General features: G+C 30.6%; 1 protein-coding gene across 2 annotated transcripts; it reads left to right on the top strand.

The window, feature by feature from the left end:
* The first annotated feature begins 8,639 nt into the window (after positions 1–8,639).
* LOC111296111 (putative disease resistance protein RGA3) lies at positions 8,640–14,726 on the top strand. Of its 2 annotated transcripts, none has more exons than XM_022890171.2 (6): positions 8,640–12,439; positions 12,780–12,861; positions 13,158–13,301; positions 13,460–13,560; positions 13,652–13,736; positions 14,013–14,726. In XM_022890171.2, exon 1 carries the CDS (start codon positions 8,864–8,866, stop codon positions 12,407–12,409), a length of 3,546 nt encoding a protein of 1,181 aa, XP_022745906.2. In that variant the 5' UTR covers positions 8,640–8,863; the 3' UTR covers positions 12,410–12,439; positions 12,780–12,861; positions 13,158–13,301; positions 13,460–13,560; positions 13,652–13,736; positions 14,013–14,726. The 2 variants fall into 2 exon arrangements, with proteins under 2 accessions (XP_022745906.2, XP_022745905.2); XM_022890170.2 differs by having other exon boundaries at positions 13,424–13,560.
* The last annotated feature ends 2,573 nt before the right edge of the window (positions 14,727–17,299 follow it).

Genomic DNA, 17,299 nt, shown 5'->3' with positions numbered 1-17,299 from the left:
ATGGCAAGGCTGCTTTGGAATTTTTTTTCGCCTTTCATACTCCATTGATGCTTGTTGTGTCCGACACTACATTCTACATGTGGCAACAACATTTTAACGTGCATGTATGATCAAAATCGAGTAATTATGACAGTTTCAATTGTATTTAAACAATTACAATTGACTGAAACCTCACTGAGTCATTAATGCAATTTTGACTTAAAACTAAAATTGACATAAATGCAAACAAAAACTCAATTTTGTTAACCAAAATCCATAGAATTGATGTCATCATTCTATGCTTGCCACCTCTTAAATTCCAAATGATGACTTGCACAATAAAAGAGAGAGAAAACGGCTCTTTTACCTCTCAATTTGAAGTTATGAAATCTAATAGATCCGCCTCGTATATATAGAGAAATTAAGATAAAAATTTTTTTTAATTAAAGATTTTAATTTTACTTATACTCAACGAAAAATTTGATATTTTATTTGAATAAGAATGATAATCGATATTACATTATAAGTATAAAGATGATGATAAATATGATTTTAAATTTTTATAATGCTATTGAAATCGGCAACTTAACGATCAAACTCACTTCAAAACTTCAGAATCCTTGTTTGTTTTGTCTTTATGGAACATACATCCGTTAGCAAATAAAACCAGGCTTGGCCCTAATGTTACAGACTTAAAGAAGAGTTCTGAATCTTACATCAAATATAATAGGAAGATCACTGGGGTATATAAGGGTTCACACCACCTTAACCTTATGAGACGCCTTTTGTAGGACAAAACCGTGAGGTAAGGGAAGACAGAGCGGACAATACCTCATAAGGGTGTGAACCATGTTAGGTAGGCTGATCTGAGACGTCAGATGAGTGGATGCCCGGGTCTCAGAGCCGCGCGGGTTCGGAACTTAAGTGTCAATCCGTGACAAGTGGTATCAAAGTTAACCCTAAACCGTTCGATCCACGCCAAACATCTCGAGGGAAGTAGGCAGGGTGGCCAACTTCCGTGACGAGGGCTTCACGATGTTGGATGGGGGAGAATGTCATGGACCTAAAGAAGAGTCATGAATCCCACATCGAATATAATAGAAGCGTCACTGGGTTATATAAGGATTCACACTACTTCAATCTTAGGAGTGTCACTGGGGTATATAAGGATTCACATCACTTCAACCTTGTGATGTAGGACAAAACCGTGAGACTAGGAGTGTCAGAGCACCTTTTGTAAGATAAAATCCTAAGGTTAGAAGGGTCAGAACGGACAATACCTCACAAGGGTATGAACCATGGTAAGTAAGTTGATTTGAGACGTCAGATGAGTGGATGCTCAAATTTCAGAGTCACGTAAGTTCAAAGCTTAAGTCTCGATCCGTGATACTTGGGCTTAGTTCAAGTGATAAGATGGAATGACTTAAGTTCCAATCATAATTTTCTCTCTTGCTTGAAGCCAATATATATATATATATATATATATATATATATATATATATTATGCTTTGTTTCGATTGGTATAATTTTAGGAAAATATGGTACAGGAAACAAAACCTTAAAAAAACTCTGGATTTAATTTTGTGATTTGAATTTTTTTAAAAGAAATTGAGAATAAAATAAGAAATTATATATATTAAAATTTAAATATCATATTTATTTAATATCGTTTCTTAAATACATTTATATAAATTAATTGAGTTAAATCTCAAATTTAATTTTGCCTGATCTCTATGCTATGTTGAAATTAAAGGAATCATTTTCTTACTAAATAAAGTATTGGATTATCTTAGGCTGCGTTCAACGCATCATAAAAAAAAAAAATTTAAGAAAATCTTCCAATTATATTTTAAAAAATGCTACGAACATGTAGGCCTTGCCTGTTTGTATCAAAATCCAGAATAGTTCAAATCTTTAAAACAAAAACAATAATCAGAGTAAAGGTCGGTGGTGAGTCCGACATTTATATTTCAAGGCTTGAATTAGTGAAGCAAACAAGGAAGGAGTTAGTAGAGGGCAAAATGACAAGAATGAGTGATCTAAGATTATTTGTGAGAAGAAGCAAATTTATACCTGAACTAACGTAACCGGTGAAATCTAATGTGAAATAAGTTTGGCTGACGTGGTCAAGACTAGTTCTTGAATGGCACGTCAAAATAATCGGATGGGTTTTACGTGGGATGAGGTGCTTATCACGTCAGCAGCCGTAAGAGGTTTCCACGTCAAATTGACCAAAAGCCCAAAATGCCTAGATCAATCAAAAGATAAAAATGCCCCTAAATGTCAGAAATATTACAACTTAGTGGAAAGACTATTTTGCTCCTAAAATTCAAATCGTCTACGTCATTGCCATTGGTCTAGAAGGTCTTGTCAAAGAAAAGACTTAAAATAAATAATTTCTTTTGACTTTAGACAAACACAAGAATTTTAGGCTAGTGGGTGGATTGTAGATGAAAGATTTAAACTATATTAGTAAATTCTGGTTGCTAAACTCGTATAATTGGTTGAATTGACAATATTTAAATATTATATTTGTAAATTTTAGATTCAATTTTCATTATCAATCTCTTTTGACGGATGCTTTTTAAATCTAATGTAAAGACTTTTTCAGACAAATGTTTTTTTAAATTTACGATATGCCAAAACCTTGGATAAGCTTCTTCTTACTTTAAACTTTTATGTATAAAAGAAATTCTCCTTACTATGTTTTGGAAGATATCATATTAATAAATTTTTATATTTATTATAATATATAGATTCATAAATTTATCGTTAAATATAGATTCAAGAAGTCGTCATTAATTTTTTTTATTTAAATGTAATTGATTACCTAATTAAATTTATCATATTTAAAGAATAGTCTCAATATTAATTTAGGTATCTTTAAGTAGTAGATTTTGATTTATGAAACTAAGTTTAGGTTTGAATGTACGATTACGCATAGAAAAGATTATAATACCTTCACAACGTCCATCCAAATTATGATACCAGTTTAATTTTAAATTATCCAAACTTTAATCATATTTGTAATTTATCAAATTATTTAATATTAAAAATTAGTCTTAAAATTATCTCAATAATTTTATAGTAATTTAAAATAATTATATCACTTCAGACGTATCATAGAGACTAGTTTTCCACTCTGCAGAAGTTCTGTCATCAAATTTATTATATTATTTAAAAAAATTAGTAAAATCTTTCAATAATTTGGTAGGACTTACTTTGAAATAGATCTTCCAATAATTTGATAAAATTTTATTATAAAATATTTAAAAATTTTGAGAATTTCGTTAAGTTTACCAATAGTTTGGTAGGATTTAATTTGAAAGATAATTCTCCAATAATTTGAAGGACAAAATTATTATTTTTTTTATTTTCTTTAATTTTAGAAAATTGATTTATGAAATTTTTTAATAGTTTGGTAGATTTTATAAATTTATTTGAAAATGTTTTATTTATTTATTTTTATTTGTTTTAAAACTTATTGGAAAAGATTTTTTAATTTTTTTAATTTTAATTTTTATTGTTATTCATTTTCAAAATTTAAAAAACAGGAAAGATCTTTACAAAATAATAAAAATAAAGTCAATAAAAAGCTAAAAAATAAATAAGCTTGAAATAAAAAATAAAATAAAATAAAAAAAGAAAACTTACAATCAAGTCGAGTCAGAGTGCATATCAGCACATTGACCCCAATCGAGTTACGCGCAAGTTAGGGTTCACCAAAACGGAGCCGTTTTGGGATGGGTATAAAAGTCAGTCTTTGCATTTTATCCTTAGTAGCCCAGTTTCTTTTCTCTCTCTATATTCTGAATGCTCTGACCTCTCTCTAAAAACTCAAAAATATCCATTAGAAACTTCAATCAAAAATTTAAAAACCCACCAGTTTCTTAAAAAGTCACTGAAAATTTTAATTGAAAATTGAAAAACTCACCGATTTTTGAAAAACTGGCTAGAATAAGGTTAAAAATTTCAACATTTCGTTAAAAAATTCATCGAAAAAATCATAGTTCATCCAAAACCCAAAATTTTAAAGAAAAATTCCAAAAAATTCTCAAATTCTTTAGATTTTGCCCAAATCCTTTTAGACACCTCCCGAAAACCTAAATCTAAACCCAATGACCCTAATCTAAACTCATAAATTTCAAACAAACTCAAAATTCCCGAAAATAAAAAATCCAGAAACTACCTATTGTCTAGAGTTGAAACAATTAGATTCTTTCACCAATCTCTCATTCTCACCTAAAATTCCTCGTGTGTTCTTCTATCAATCGCGTCTAATTTATAGGTAGTTCGTAGTAGTAGTTTTAAGGATCAGACATAATCTAATATCAGGATTTAAGTTTGGATTAGTTTTACTCAAGCATGATTCCTGGCAATGTTTTTTTTGCTGATTTGTCTTGATGCATTCAAAAATCTTTTGATTATGAATTACACATTTGACTGTATTGATTAAATCCCTTTTATTCAGGAAATTTGATTTTCAATTACCTTAATCCATCGACAATTAAGGAATGAAGGAAAAAAATAATAATATGATATGATATAATAATAATATAATATAATATAATATAATATAATATAACAAAAATAATAAAACTCAATCCGATTGATCCCAGACACGATTCAATTAATTCCAGACACAAAAGGGTGTCTACAATATTTAATAAGTTTGAAAATCATTATTATTAAAAATATTTGCAAAAATGATACTATTCTAAAATTTTCTTTCTCTTTTTTTCTTTCCTTAATCCATTCAATTTTTTCACCTTATTTGAAACATATAAATTTATGGAGCAAAAATGTATATTAGATAAAATTTTGTTTTACATAGAAAAAAATATTTTTATAAAAAAATTTAAGAATAAGGCAAAAAATAAAAAAAAAAATAAAAAGAAAAAATAATACATGAAATCTATATATAAAAACTAAAGCATATTTTTATAAATACATATGACCTAAATTTATATCGGCCCCAGCCAACAAATCAAAGTTTCTTATAAAAAAACTAAATGCCTAAAATCTATTATGCGAATAGCTCAAATATCTAAAATTTAAAAAAAAAAGAAAGTCAACCCATGCATTTTCATCCAAAGTTAATTGTGGTAGTTATAAGATATAAATGATATATTAATATTTATAAATTATTCGAGTTTGATTTAAATAAAATTTAAATTCGGCTCATTTATTATTAGGTAAAGCTCAAATTCGAATAACTCAATTTCTCGATTAAGTCAAATTCGAAAATTTTTATACTTGATTCAAGTAGCTCACAACTTTAATCGAATTTTTATATTTTAATTATTTAATTAATAAAATATCTCAATTTGAGTACAAATAATCAAATTTTTATTGAAATATAAAAATTAAATTTATTTTTATATGTTAATCGAGCTGAGGAACTTGATTTCTATTTTGAGTTGAGTTGAAGCAAAAAAATAAAACTTGATTGAACTTCAATCGAGTTTTAAGTCTCGAATTTGAAATCAAACTTGAATTTAATACTATATCAGTTTGAATTCAATTTATTATACCTTTAAGTAGACATCATAAAATTTTAAGATTTTAAGTTTCAATTTTATTTTGTGCAAATTTAGTTTAATTTTATATTAAATTTATTTAATTATAATTAATTAATTACTTATTCAATAATTTTTAACATATAATATTTTATTATAGTTATAATTTTTTTATATTTATAATTTTACATAAAAAAATTATCTTCTAGAACTCCTCATCTTCATTTTTTTTCTTAAATTTTCCGATAAAAATGACAAGTCAACTGTGAAATAATATATCGGTGAGCGTCTTATTGATTGCATCGCATCATCCAACCAAACTTAGGGCAAACGTTTCTAATTCAAATATTTTAATTTAATGCATACGTTGGATCCATGCACTAATACCAATTCTCGATATGTGCTATCTTGTTCAACAAGAGTTTGTCAAATTCATTCTATATTAAATTGTTAATGAACTCAACATGTTTTTTTTTTTAATAAATAATCTCGCCATCATTGCTTAGCTCATAATTAAGAATATTTATTATCCAACATACTACCCACATATTCATATAATATAAAATAAATTTTTATATTTATATCATATTTTACATAAAAATTATATATTATAATTATATTAATATAAAAATAAAAAACATTTTTTTATTTTATTAAATTCATATTTAATTATTATTAAAATTTTAAATTATATTATTTTTATGTTATATTTATATCATATTTTAAATTATAAAATTTAATAAACTATATTTTGGAACGTGTGGAAGAGGATCTAGGTAAAAGGCCTACATGAACAAGGCTGTGTGCCGGTTTCAAAGTTGTAATTGGGCTGACAAGATTGGTTTGCCCACTGATATATCAGTGTAAATCGTATATAATTGGTTGCGGCTTTAGGTTATTTGCTTGATTTTTTTTTTTTTTTTTTGGATGGCTTAAATATATAAAGGACATTTAAATTAGAATTAAATAATCATTAATATCTTTATTATTTATTGAAATCGACTTATTTAGTGTATAAAGAGCTAGATTAAACAATAAATTCTTAAATTTTAATATTAAATTAAAATATAAATAATTTATATTTCATTTTTCATTATAATATTTAAAAAATTAAAAAAAATATAAACTATAAAAGAAAGATATAGTCACTAACAGTAAAACTAAGGTTGACAACAGCAGTGACAAAATTACGACCACCACCACCAACAAAACCAAAAATCAACGATCACAATAACATCAATTTAAGACTCACAAAATAATATTAGATAAAAAAATAAAAAATAAAACTGATGCCTTATAAAAATTCATAACCCTAATAAAAAAATATAATTTAACAAAAAAATCCCATACATATAAAAAAATATCAAACACGAAATAAAAAAAAAATCCATAACCTTGATACAATATGAAAATAAAATAATGCATGAAAACAAAAATAATTAATTGATCAACATGTCTTCGCAAAAACAATAATATAAAATAAAAATAACAATTGTCAACAAAAAACAAATCACCAAAAAAAAAGAAAAAGAGCGAAAAAAAAAGAAAAAATCAAAGAGAAAAAGAAAAGCAAAATCTAACTTAAACAAACACATTAAAAAACATAAAAGAAAAAGAAAAAAAAAAAAAGAGAGAAGCAGAGAAGAAACACATTTTCATGCTTAAAACTAATTTTTATTCTAAAATTAATTATCTAATTATTTTTTAATATATCGCTGATGTGAACACCAATTACGAAATAGGAACCGCTTTTATAATAAATCATTGATAATTTTATCAATAAATATTGTTAATTGCCTTGTAAACTTTTGGCTAAGGGTTGTCCTAAATTGCTTATATCCAAATTATCCAACCAAATATTTAAGTCGTTTAGTCTGAAATTGCCGATGGTGGCTGATTTTGGCTGCCGAATTGGTGGTGAAAAGGACTGGGATTTGGCGATGGTGGCAGGGTGGTTTCGGTAAGATTGGGGTTTTTACAGAGTTTTTCGTGTTTTTTTTTTTTTTTTTCAAAATGACCCCCCTTTGCTTGATCTTGAATATGAATTGAAATCCAGAAAATCTGGGATTGAATAATAGTTTTTCAAAGCCATTGAAATCTTGCCACAAAATTTGTCAAAGTTATTGGGGCAGGTTGATTTCGGCTGCTCAAGTTTTATTTATTTATTTATTTTGACTTTTGCTATTAATATAAAAATATATATTAAGGAATAAGAATAAAATAAAAGTATGTAAAATAGTTTAATTTTCAATATATAAAAATTAGACTATATTTTTAAATTTTAACAATTACCCTGAATAAAATTTGATATTAAAATATATTATTCAATACATCTTTAGAATTTAACCATTATAATTTTAATTTTTTATATGTGTTTCATATTATAAATTGTTTTCACTCTTTGCTTTTGAACTTGTATTAAAACTAAAATCTCATATATAAAAGTTTTTACCCTTTTTTTTAAATATATTGTAGTTTGTAGATTAGAGTTACATTAAAAATTAACCCAAAAAAAATTAAATAAATTCCGTGACAAAATACAACTAAGATATTAGTTATTAATTTAATATTATTAATATGATATTATTAGTTATCAAGTGATAACGATTTGAATAAAATTTAATTTAATTTTTTTAAATATTTTTAAATATTAAAAAATTTTAAAATTTAATCTAAATTTGAATCTGAACTGAATTTTTATTTTATTAGAAATTTTAAAATTCGATTTGAATCTAAGTTGAATTAAATTTAATAAGTTTAGTTTAATTTATCGATTTTTTAATTTTAAATTTTTATATATTATTTTAATATAAAATTTTGGTATATTTAAATAAAATTTGCTATAAAGTTTTTTTTTTATTTTATAAAAATTTAAAATATATATAAAAACTAAAAAATTATATAATTAGGTTTAATTTTTTTTTAATTTTTTATCTTCAATTTGAATCTAATATATATAAATATATACACATATTTAATATTTAAATTTATTTAAATCAAATAAAAAAATAATCTGAATCAAACCGAATTGATTTTCCATTTTTAAAATTTTTTTATCTCATCCCTGATCCGTAAGCTCTGCAACGCGTCAAAGATCGAAACACTTCAAACATGGCCTTATTATAATTTAAATAAATATTTTCTTCCATAATTGAGGAAAGCTAAGATTTTAAAATACTACATTGAAACACTTCAAACATGGCGGCCACCAAAATAAAAGTAGTAGTTAGCAATAATAATCGCCGTTGGCTTTTCTTATATCTGACGACTTAAAATACCTCTATTTTGTTTCTTCTTCTTGTTAGAGGTCTCTCAATTCTCAAAGCAAGTTCCTTCAGTTCCTTTCTTTGATCATTGAACTGCTAATGGCTGAAGCTGTCATAGAAGTGGCACTATCCAAGGCTATCTCGATAATTGAAGAGCCGATTAACCTCGCATGGGATTTTCAGGACGAGCTGAACAAGCTACGTGCCTCACTAACTCTGGCTCGATCTTTCCTGCAAGATGCTGAGAGGAGGCAAGTTGATGAGCCTGTCAAAGTTTGGTTGGAGCAGCTTGGAGATATTGCTTATCAGGCCGATGATGTGTTGGATGAACTTGCCTATGAAGATCTTCGAAGGAAAACAAAGGTCAGCAACTTCTTTTCCCCCATAAAAAATCCCATGATATTTACTCTAAAGATGGCTAAAAAGGTTAAGAATATTAGCCTATCCATGGATAAAATCATTGATCGGGCCTCCAAATTTGGACTCCAACAAAGAGTTCAAAATGCTGCTCCAGTGTTTAGTGGAGTAGAAAGAACTGACTCATTCGGTGACTCATCACTAGTTGTTGTTGGAAGGGAAGCTGACATCTCAAGAATAGTTGATCTTTTGATTGACTCAACCACTCAACAAACTTTCTCATTAGTATCCATAGTAGGCATGGCTGGCTTGGGGAAAACTACTTTAGCACAGTCCATATGCAAAATTGAGAAAGTAAAGAATTATTTTAATAAAATAATGTGGGTATGTGTGGCTGAAAATTTTGATGTCCTAAGGATTTTACTGGAGATGTTAGAATCTCTAACTGGGAAAGCTTGTGCCTTGAAAAATAAGGATGCTTTGCTTCGGGAAATACAAAAAGAGTTGGAAGGGAAGACCTACCTTCTTGTGCTTGATGATGTGTGGGATGAAGATCTTAAGAACTGGGAGGATTTAAGGGGTAGGTTGCTGGGAATAAATGGAAATAAACAAAGTAGCATTCTTGTCACAACTCGTAATGAAAATGTTGCAGCAGTAAGGGAAACACCTCTAGGATATAGGTATCCTCTTAAGCCACTGATAGATGATGAGTGTTGGGCTATAATAAAAAAAAGAGCATTCAAAAACTCTTCAGTATCTCCAGAATTGGAAGATATTGGAAGGGTTATTGGTGAAAAATGTGCAGGTGTGCCATTGGTGGCGAATGTTATAGGAGGAACAGTGTCCAATAGATGGACTATAGATGAGTGGGAGAAAATCAGAGATAGTCCTCTTTGGGGTTGTCTAGAAAGCAATGAGGCGATTGTACGTGTTTTGAAATTAAGTTTTGATCGCTTGCCTTTTCCATCTTTAAAGCAATGTTTTGCATATTGTTCTATTTTTCCTAAAGATTTCCGCATCCAAAAGGAGCAATTGATCCAGCTTTGGATGGCTGAAGGCTTTCTTCAACAATTTAAAAGAGGTTCCCAGCTGGCATTTGAGGACATTGGTGATAAGTACTTCAATTACTTATTATCAAATTCCTTGTTGCAAGATGTGGAGATGGATATATATGGGTGCATTACGACATGCAAGATGCATGATTTAGTTCATGATCTTGCACAATCAATTTCAAATGCAGAAATATTAAGTTCAGAAACCAATTCCACTCATCATAGTTCTCATGGTCCATATGAAAATGTCCTTGATATTGGTGTGAAACTGTGGCATTCCTTGTTCTTCAAAACTACTGCTTTCCACATTGTATGGAACTTCAAAGGCTTACGGGTTCTTAATTTTTGTGATGCTAAAATTACCTCCTTGCCAGATTCAATTGGTAGGTTAAAGCATTTGAGATACTTTGATATCTCAAGAACTAAGATAAGTAGACTACCGAAGTCCATTACCCAACTCTACCATTTGCAGACATTAAGATTGCTCAGTTGTGATTCTCTTAAAAAATTTCCTAAAGGAATGAAAAATTTAGTTAGCTTGAAGCATTTCTATATCAATTCTAGACGGCATTTTCCTGATGAGATCGGATGTCTAACTGGTCTTCAAACTTTGCCAATATTTGATGTGGCTACAAAAGGGGAATGTGGAATTGGGAAATTGGGATGTTTCACTGAACTTAAAGGAGAATTGGCCCTTTTTGATCTCCAGAATGTTAGAAACAAAGAAGAGGTTAGGGAAGCTAAACTGTGGGAGAAGAAAAACTTACTCAAGGTGGAATATGCATGGAAGTACTTTAGAAGGGAAGGCTACAATAACGATGAGGAAGTATTGGAAGGATTGAAGCCTCACTCAAATTTGAAAAGCTTAAAGATTGAGAATTTTAAGGGAGAGCACTATCCGTCCTGGTTGGCAAGGAAGAGTTTTAGTGGTCCAAGTGCTTGTTTTCAACCCATCAATTTGGTGGAGTTGAATCTATTAAATTGTCAGAATTTAAAGAATCTTCCAAGTCTAGGGCAATATCCCAATCTCAAATTTCTTGAAATAAAAGGTTTGGATAACGTGAGCTGCATAGGAAATGAATTTTATGGTGATGAGAAGATGCCAATCCCATTATTTCCAGCATTGGAAAAGTTCACCTTAATGCATATGAAAGAAGTAAAAGAATGGTTAGAAGTGGAGCCGGCAATCCCCATGTTTCCTTCACTAAAAGAGTTGCAGATTGTAGTTTGTTACAAGCTAAGCAGCATTCCAAGAATGAGTAGATTTTCTTCACTGGAGATACTCTTTATTGAAAGCTGCAAGCAGTTGAGTTGGACAGAGAATGGATTATTTCCCTCTAGTCTCAAAAAATTAAGAATAGATTGGTGTCCAAGCTTAAAATCCATTCCAAGTGTAGAGGGTGGTATCTCTTTGCTTCAAGAGCTTTTCCTGTGCGGTTGTGACAAATTATGTAAAATAGAAGAGGGACTACTTGCCTCCACATGTCTAAAACAGGTATGCGTTAGGAATTGTCCTAATCTGATATCCATTCCTCTAAATCGAGGATCTCAATCTCTTCTGAAGTTTGAAGTAAGAATGTGTGAAGAATTACAAGAGATAGGGGGTGGACTATCTGCATGCACCATGCTTGAAACATTAGAGATAGTAGAATGTCCTAATCTGATTTCCATTCCCAGTTTAGATGGCTTCTCCTCTCTTTTACTTTTAAGGCTGGGTGGATTTACATGTCTACCAAGTGGATTGCTTGCCTGTACTTCTCTTCAGCGTTTGTACATATTCAACTGCACAAATCTGGAGTCAATTCCAGGAGAGAGCATTGACTGCCTCACCCGTTTGAAGACATTGGAACTAGGTCCCTTCTCAGAAGAGTTTGAGGAATTTCCACTTCTCAGTTCCATCCACAACCTCCGCTCTTCCCTTGAACACTTGAAGTTGAATGGATGGAGAAAACTAAGCTCTCTGCCAAACCAACTCCAACACTTCACTGCACTTGAGAGATTAGAGATTTGGGACTTCAATGGAGTGAAAGCTTTGCCAGATTGGTTGCAAAACCTCTCCTCTCTTCAACGATTAGATGTTTGGAGTTGTGAGAATCTAATGCATCTACCATCTAAGGAAGCCATGCAACGCCTCCCCAATTTGCAGCTGCTTTCTATCTCTTATTGTCCACAATTAAAGAAAAACCGTGCTGAGCGGACCAAGATCTCCCTAATTCCAAGAGCTAGGATTTATTAAATTGGAGTCCGAGGATGAAACTTCCAAGAGGTACTTTAATTTTCGAGAATACATTATTTTTACACATCCAAACTTTGTTTCATCGTTTTTATGCATGCAACTCGAGCTCCATTTGATTTGTGCCGTTTAAAAGTGTGGATTTACAGTGGGAAATCAGAGCCTTTGTTAGCTTATATTTGATCTTTCAGTCTTTTCCTTTAGCAATAGAAATGTTGTTATACTTAAAATGATTAAAACCACTACTACACCTCTCTTTCCTGCAATACTAAAATTTTTTTTACAGTAAGAATGCACCAGAGTGATGAAGCTTAGAGTTGGATATTAACACTAACTGTATTTTCCTTTGTTTAATTGTTGTGGCATGATATAGTGGGGAAGGAACTGAGAAGCAGCATTGCCTATAGTTCAACAATGGAGATCTTCCCTTAATATTGGAAAAAGTAATTCAGAAGGTATTCTCTTATGTACCTTAGAAATAATGGCAATGACTGGGATATTTTTAACAAGTGCCCTTAGTTAACAGAAATATACCATAAAAATGTAGTTAATTCACTCATTATGCATACTTTCCTTTCATTGAATGAGAACATTTTAAAAATTTTGCTTATAGCATATTGATATTGGCTATAAACAAACAATAACTGATGGCATAAAAACTGATGTTTTTGACAATTAAAATCTCAATGCATAGATAGTGTTAATTCCATGTTTTAGTTATCAGTTTAACTTGCTTCATGATTAATTGCAGGCATCAATTACTTTTTTGCATTGGCTTTGAATTTGTAAAGAACCTGGGATTGTATACTATTCATCAGATTGAGATTTAGCTAGACAATCCTTTGGATGGAATCAGTTTCCCAAACCTAGCTTGCTGATACACATATATGATAAAGTGAGTTAACTGCTTATAATTTTAATATATATCAACATTTTTCGTTTTCATTTTGAACTATTGTACTTATCACTCCTCAATATAAACAATATGATCTTTGACACCTCGAGGTTCTGTTTCAGTTTGTGTCACTATTTAATATGTGAGACATTTCACAGTAGCAATAGGTTTGTTTCTGCAACACCACAGCAGGATTCAGAAGTATAGATCAGGAGGGCTGAGGTTTCAATGATCTCATGTACTACCTTTCGTTTTTCTGGTAATCACCATGTTCAAATTGTTTTTCCACAACAACATACCATTATGTATGAGTGAGGATCTCAATGGTTGAGAAATATTTTGCTTGACAGACTCATATTTGTCCGTTGTGAGGAGTGATGCTAGATTAATTCCTTGCTAAACACGATGCTTGTGCATATGATGCCGCACTTGAAGGTAAGCCTTGCTTTGCTTTTTCCATTCTTTTTCTTTCAGTTTGGTTGAGCTATAAATTACTCTTTGCCTGGATTGAGCTTTTGAAGAACCTGAGATTGTATGACAAACAATGTGAAACAACAATTCATGTGGTTTTCTTTCATGCTTGCTTTGGCAATTGTTTGAATTTATGTGTGTTTTTTGAACAATTTATTCCAATGACTAACCATTTTAATACACTTCCTAGAGGAGCTGAATTATGAAACTGATTTATGTTTGTTTTGTGAACTATTTAAGCATTATGACTCGGTATGGAGTGACATCTTTTCGAAACAAAGTGATTCACCTGCGAAGCACGAGTACTGGTTTGTTCTTAGAGGAGCCGGATTCCATCATCAAATCAGGGGATATCCCATACCTCCATCCAAAAAAACACAAAGTCAAGCATCGGTTCCTTCCGGACAAGCTACAAATTCTATCGCTTAATCTGGGGCTGTCCAGTATGTTGTTCCTTTTATCTTCTCTACCCAGCTGGCCATCAAGTTCTGAACTCTTCAAATCGCTGCCTTCAATAAACTAGTACATTTTGGGCAGTAGCAGTTCAAAATCTTCATCTTCAAGGGCCCTGTCTTGAAAGGTGTAATCAAGTCGACCAAATCTAGTCTACATAGAGTGGGAGCATCAGGCATCTCACCTACAGTACTGATTTGGTGTTCCTCACAAAGGGAACATGCAGCTAGGAAAAGTGATCATCAACAGGAACCCCTTTGCTTCTGTGCTGCTGATAAGAAAGAACAAATCAAATTGATTTTCTCCTTCTGTTGGAGCTTGTGTAAATGATCTGACTGAGTAATCTAAATGTCATTTATTTTTGTTCTTGCAAAACAAATATGTTTCTCTTTTTCCAATTGTGGAGCTACAATTTACAGACAGCAAAATGAATCCCTGTAATCGAAGCAGCAATTTATAAAAACATAACCTGGCAGAACTGATAATGCTCTCTTTTTATAACGTCAGTTGTGCTTCTCTTTTGCGTAAAATTTAAAGTCATTGATTATCAGTTGCGTATTCTAATTATCATTCCCATTCAAATGAAGTTGGTGCCCCATGATTTGCTTTAGCTTGGAGATTGATGACTTCATATTTCTATCCCAGAATTATCTGCATCAAAGCTTTCAATACTTTGATGACTTCGCAATTGGCATCCTGCTTTGCGTGTTTCGCTTCAAATTTGGATTCTCTTGAATATAATGACTACAATCATCCTTGGAAAAATTTTCAACAAATCTAATTTATAATTCACTCTCTCAAATACATTGAGGTTTTAACAAATCCTGAAATGGCAGGAATGGTTTTTTTCTGAAGACAACAAAGCATGTGTGACATTCTGAAGAACGTTACTGTCATAAGCTAATTGACATTTTGCCCTTTCAGTAAAACTTGAGAATAATGAAGCTAATTGATCTCAAATTTGGTTTTGTTAGAGCGAGAGCGACAAAGATGATGTGCCAAATTTCAAATCAGTTCAGTAGTTTGAGTTTGGTAACTTCAATAATCTCTGGTTCATGCCTGAAGCCGGGTCCTCTTTACCATGTTTCCTGTCGTTACAGACTACAGACAACTTGGGCAGCTGTTCGTTCGAAAGATCTCTTGTTTGGATGGTTTTCCTGGGTAATGACTGCAGATCCTAACTGCAAAGGTACGTTCTTTGAGCTACTATCACAAAATTTTGTAGGTTGCATTTGGAAACTTCCATTGGAGAAGATGGATTTGGATTTCAAATCTAGTAGATTTGTATTTCGTGACTATTATAGATTCATTCCTAAGAAGGGTTAGACAGCTTCTTAATTGACTCTGGCATCTTCATCTTCATGCACTTGTTATTGTTTGTGTTAATTATGGGGTCATCTTTTCTTTTCTTAATCTTTAGATCATTTCCCATTTTTCCCAACTTCATTCGCCTTGGTCTATTTGCATCTAATAGAACTTTGATTCAAATAATTTGTATTTGGGTCTCGCATATATTGATCTTTGCTGTCACTTATCTCATGCATTCTTACCAGGTTTTTGATCCTCAATGGTCTTGCCAAACTTGAGGAATTTTTAGCAACATCAGCCTCAAATTTCTTTCAATCCTCCTCAAGACTTGCTTGCTAGGTGTTCTATTTAACACATTTCTCATATAGTTCTAAACTAAAAGGTTGAAGAAAGAGAAGCTGCATGTATTTCCAGATATGGTAAAACAAGGTAGCCTTTTTTCTTCCTTTCAATTCCAACTTATGTAACAGATCAAGAAATTTATCTGTCATTATTTTCTTATCTTTTATCACTAACAACATTTTATACACACACATCCCTGTGTTAACATGTAAAATATTGCTTCTTGCTTCATGCAAATTTGGACATTTAGCTTGTTTCACTTCTTTATACTCTATTCATTTCTGCCTTTATAGGTTGTACATGGAGAAGAAGATGCGATATGCATGCATTCCCTGAAGTGAGAAAAGCAAAGATTGCCATCAAGTGCTTCAATAACAGACATTAGTTGTTGTCAAAAATGCAGAAAATATCACTTATGTTCCATTTCTGCGCTTCACAATGACACTGTTGTGAGTGAAACAACAATTTCAAATGTTCTCTGCTTTGAGATAAGTGAAAATTTTAAGCTTTTCACTTTTCTTCAATGTTGTAGGATTTTGATAATCAATTCATACCAGAAAAAAGGATGTTTACATGGCATTGTTTCCTGCAGATTAAAAATTTTTCTTTGCCTGTAGTTTCTAGAGGCAAAGTGGGCAATATTTCACCCAATTCTTAACATCTTCTTCTGGAAAATAGACGCTGAACCTATTTATTAGAAATTACCTCGTCACAACCTTTTAGTGAATTGGAACTCACAGAACAAAGAGAGGATCACATTTTTTTTTGCCACTGGAGCTAACCATATATTGGTAGGTTAATTAAGTCTTGAAAATATGTTTCACACTTATACTTTTTTATAGATTTGATAATTTAAAACACAACATGATAATATAATATGAAAACGATGTAAATAAAAAATATGAAAATAATTTAATTTAAAAATTTTAAAAATATATAAATAAGTTTAATAAAATTAAAAAATTATATTTTATATTTTTATGTTGACATAAATTATAATTTATAATTTTTTTGTAAAATATGATATAAATATAATATTTTATACGATATAATGACACGAATTGTCATGTTTACTTTTTAAGATGCAAAATAAATCTGTGCAGCTAGTGATCTTCAATTGCTTGCGCTTCATGCTCCAGATTACTTGTGGTATACTCATCAATTCCTACCTGTTGCCTATGAGAACTTGTTGCAAATTTTAGTTGCTCATTTAAGTTACTTCTGCATCCAAATTTATTTTCTCCTGGAGCTAACAAGAAACCCATCCTCTTTTTTTTTTTTTTTTTTTTTTCCTTTTTCAAGATTTAAGCACCTTGAAATTTTCAAGTGGTGATGAACTACCAGCGACAACTTGAGGCCTAATGTGTTTGCAACAAGTTCTGTATCTTAAATCTCAAATGATCAAGCAACCAAGGGTATGTTCA

This window comes from Durio zibethinus, chromosome 12, assembly GCF_047325235.1.
Source record: "Durio zibethinus cultivar Kanyao isolate XHJ-2024 chromosome 12, ASM4732523v1, whole genome shotgun sequence".
NCBI lineage: Eukaryota > Viridiplantae > Streptophyta > Magnoliopsida > Malvales > Malvaceae > Durio > Durio zibethinus.
Note: the sequence above shows the minus strand (reverse complement) of the source record. Positions and strands in the feature narration are given on the sequence as shown.

Bases quoted from the DNA above. Each gene is read 5' to 3' on its own strand.
- LOC111296111 (XM_022890171.2), top strand. From the start codon at position 8,864: ATGGCTGAAGCTGTCATAGAAGTGGCACTATCCAAGGCTATCTCGATA.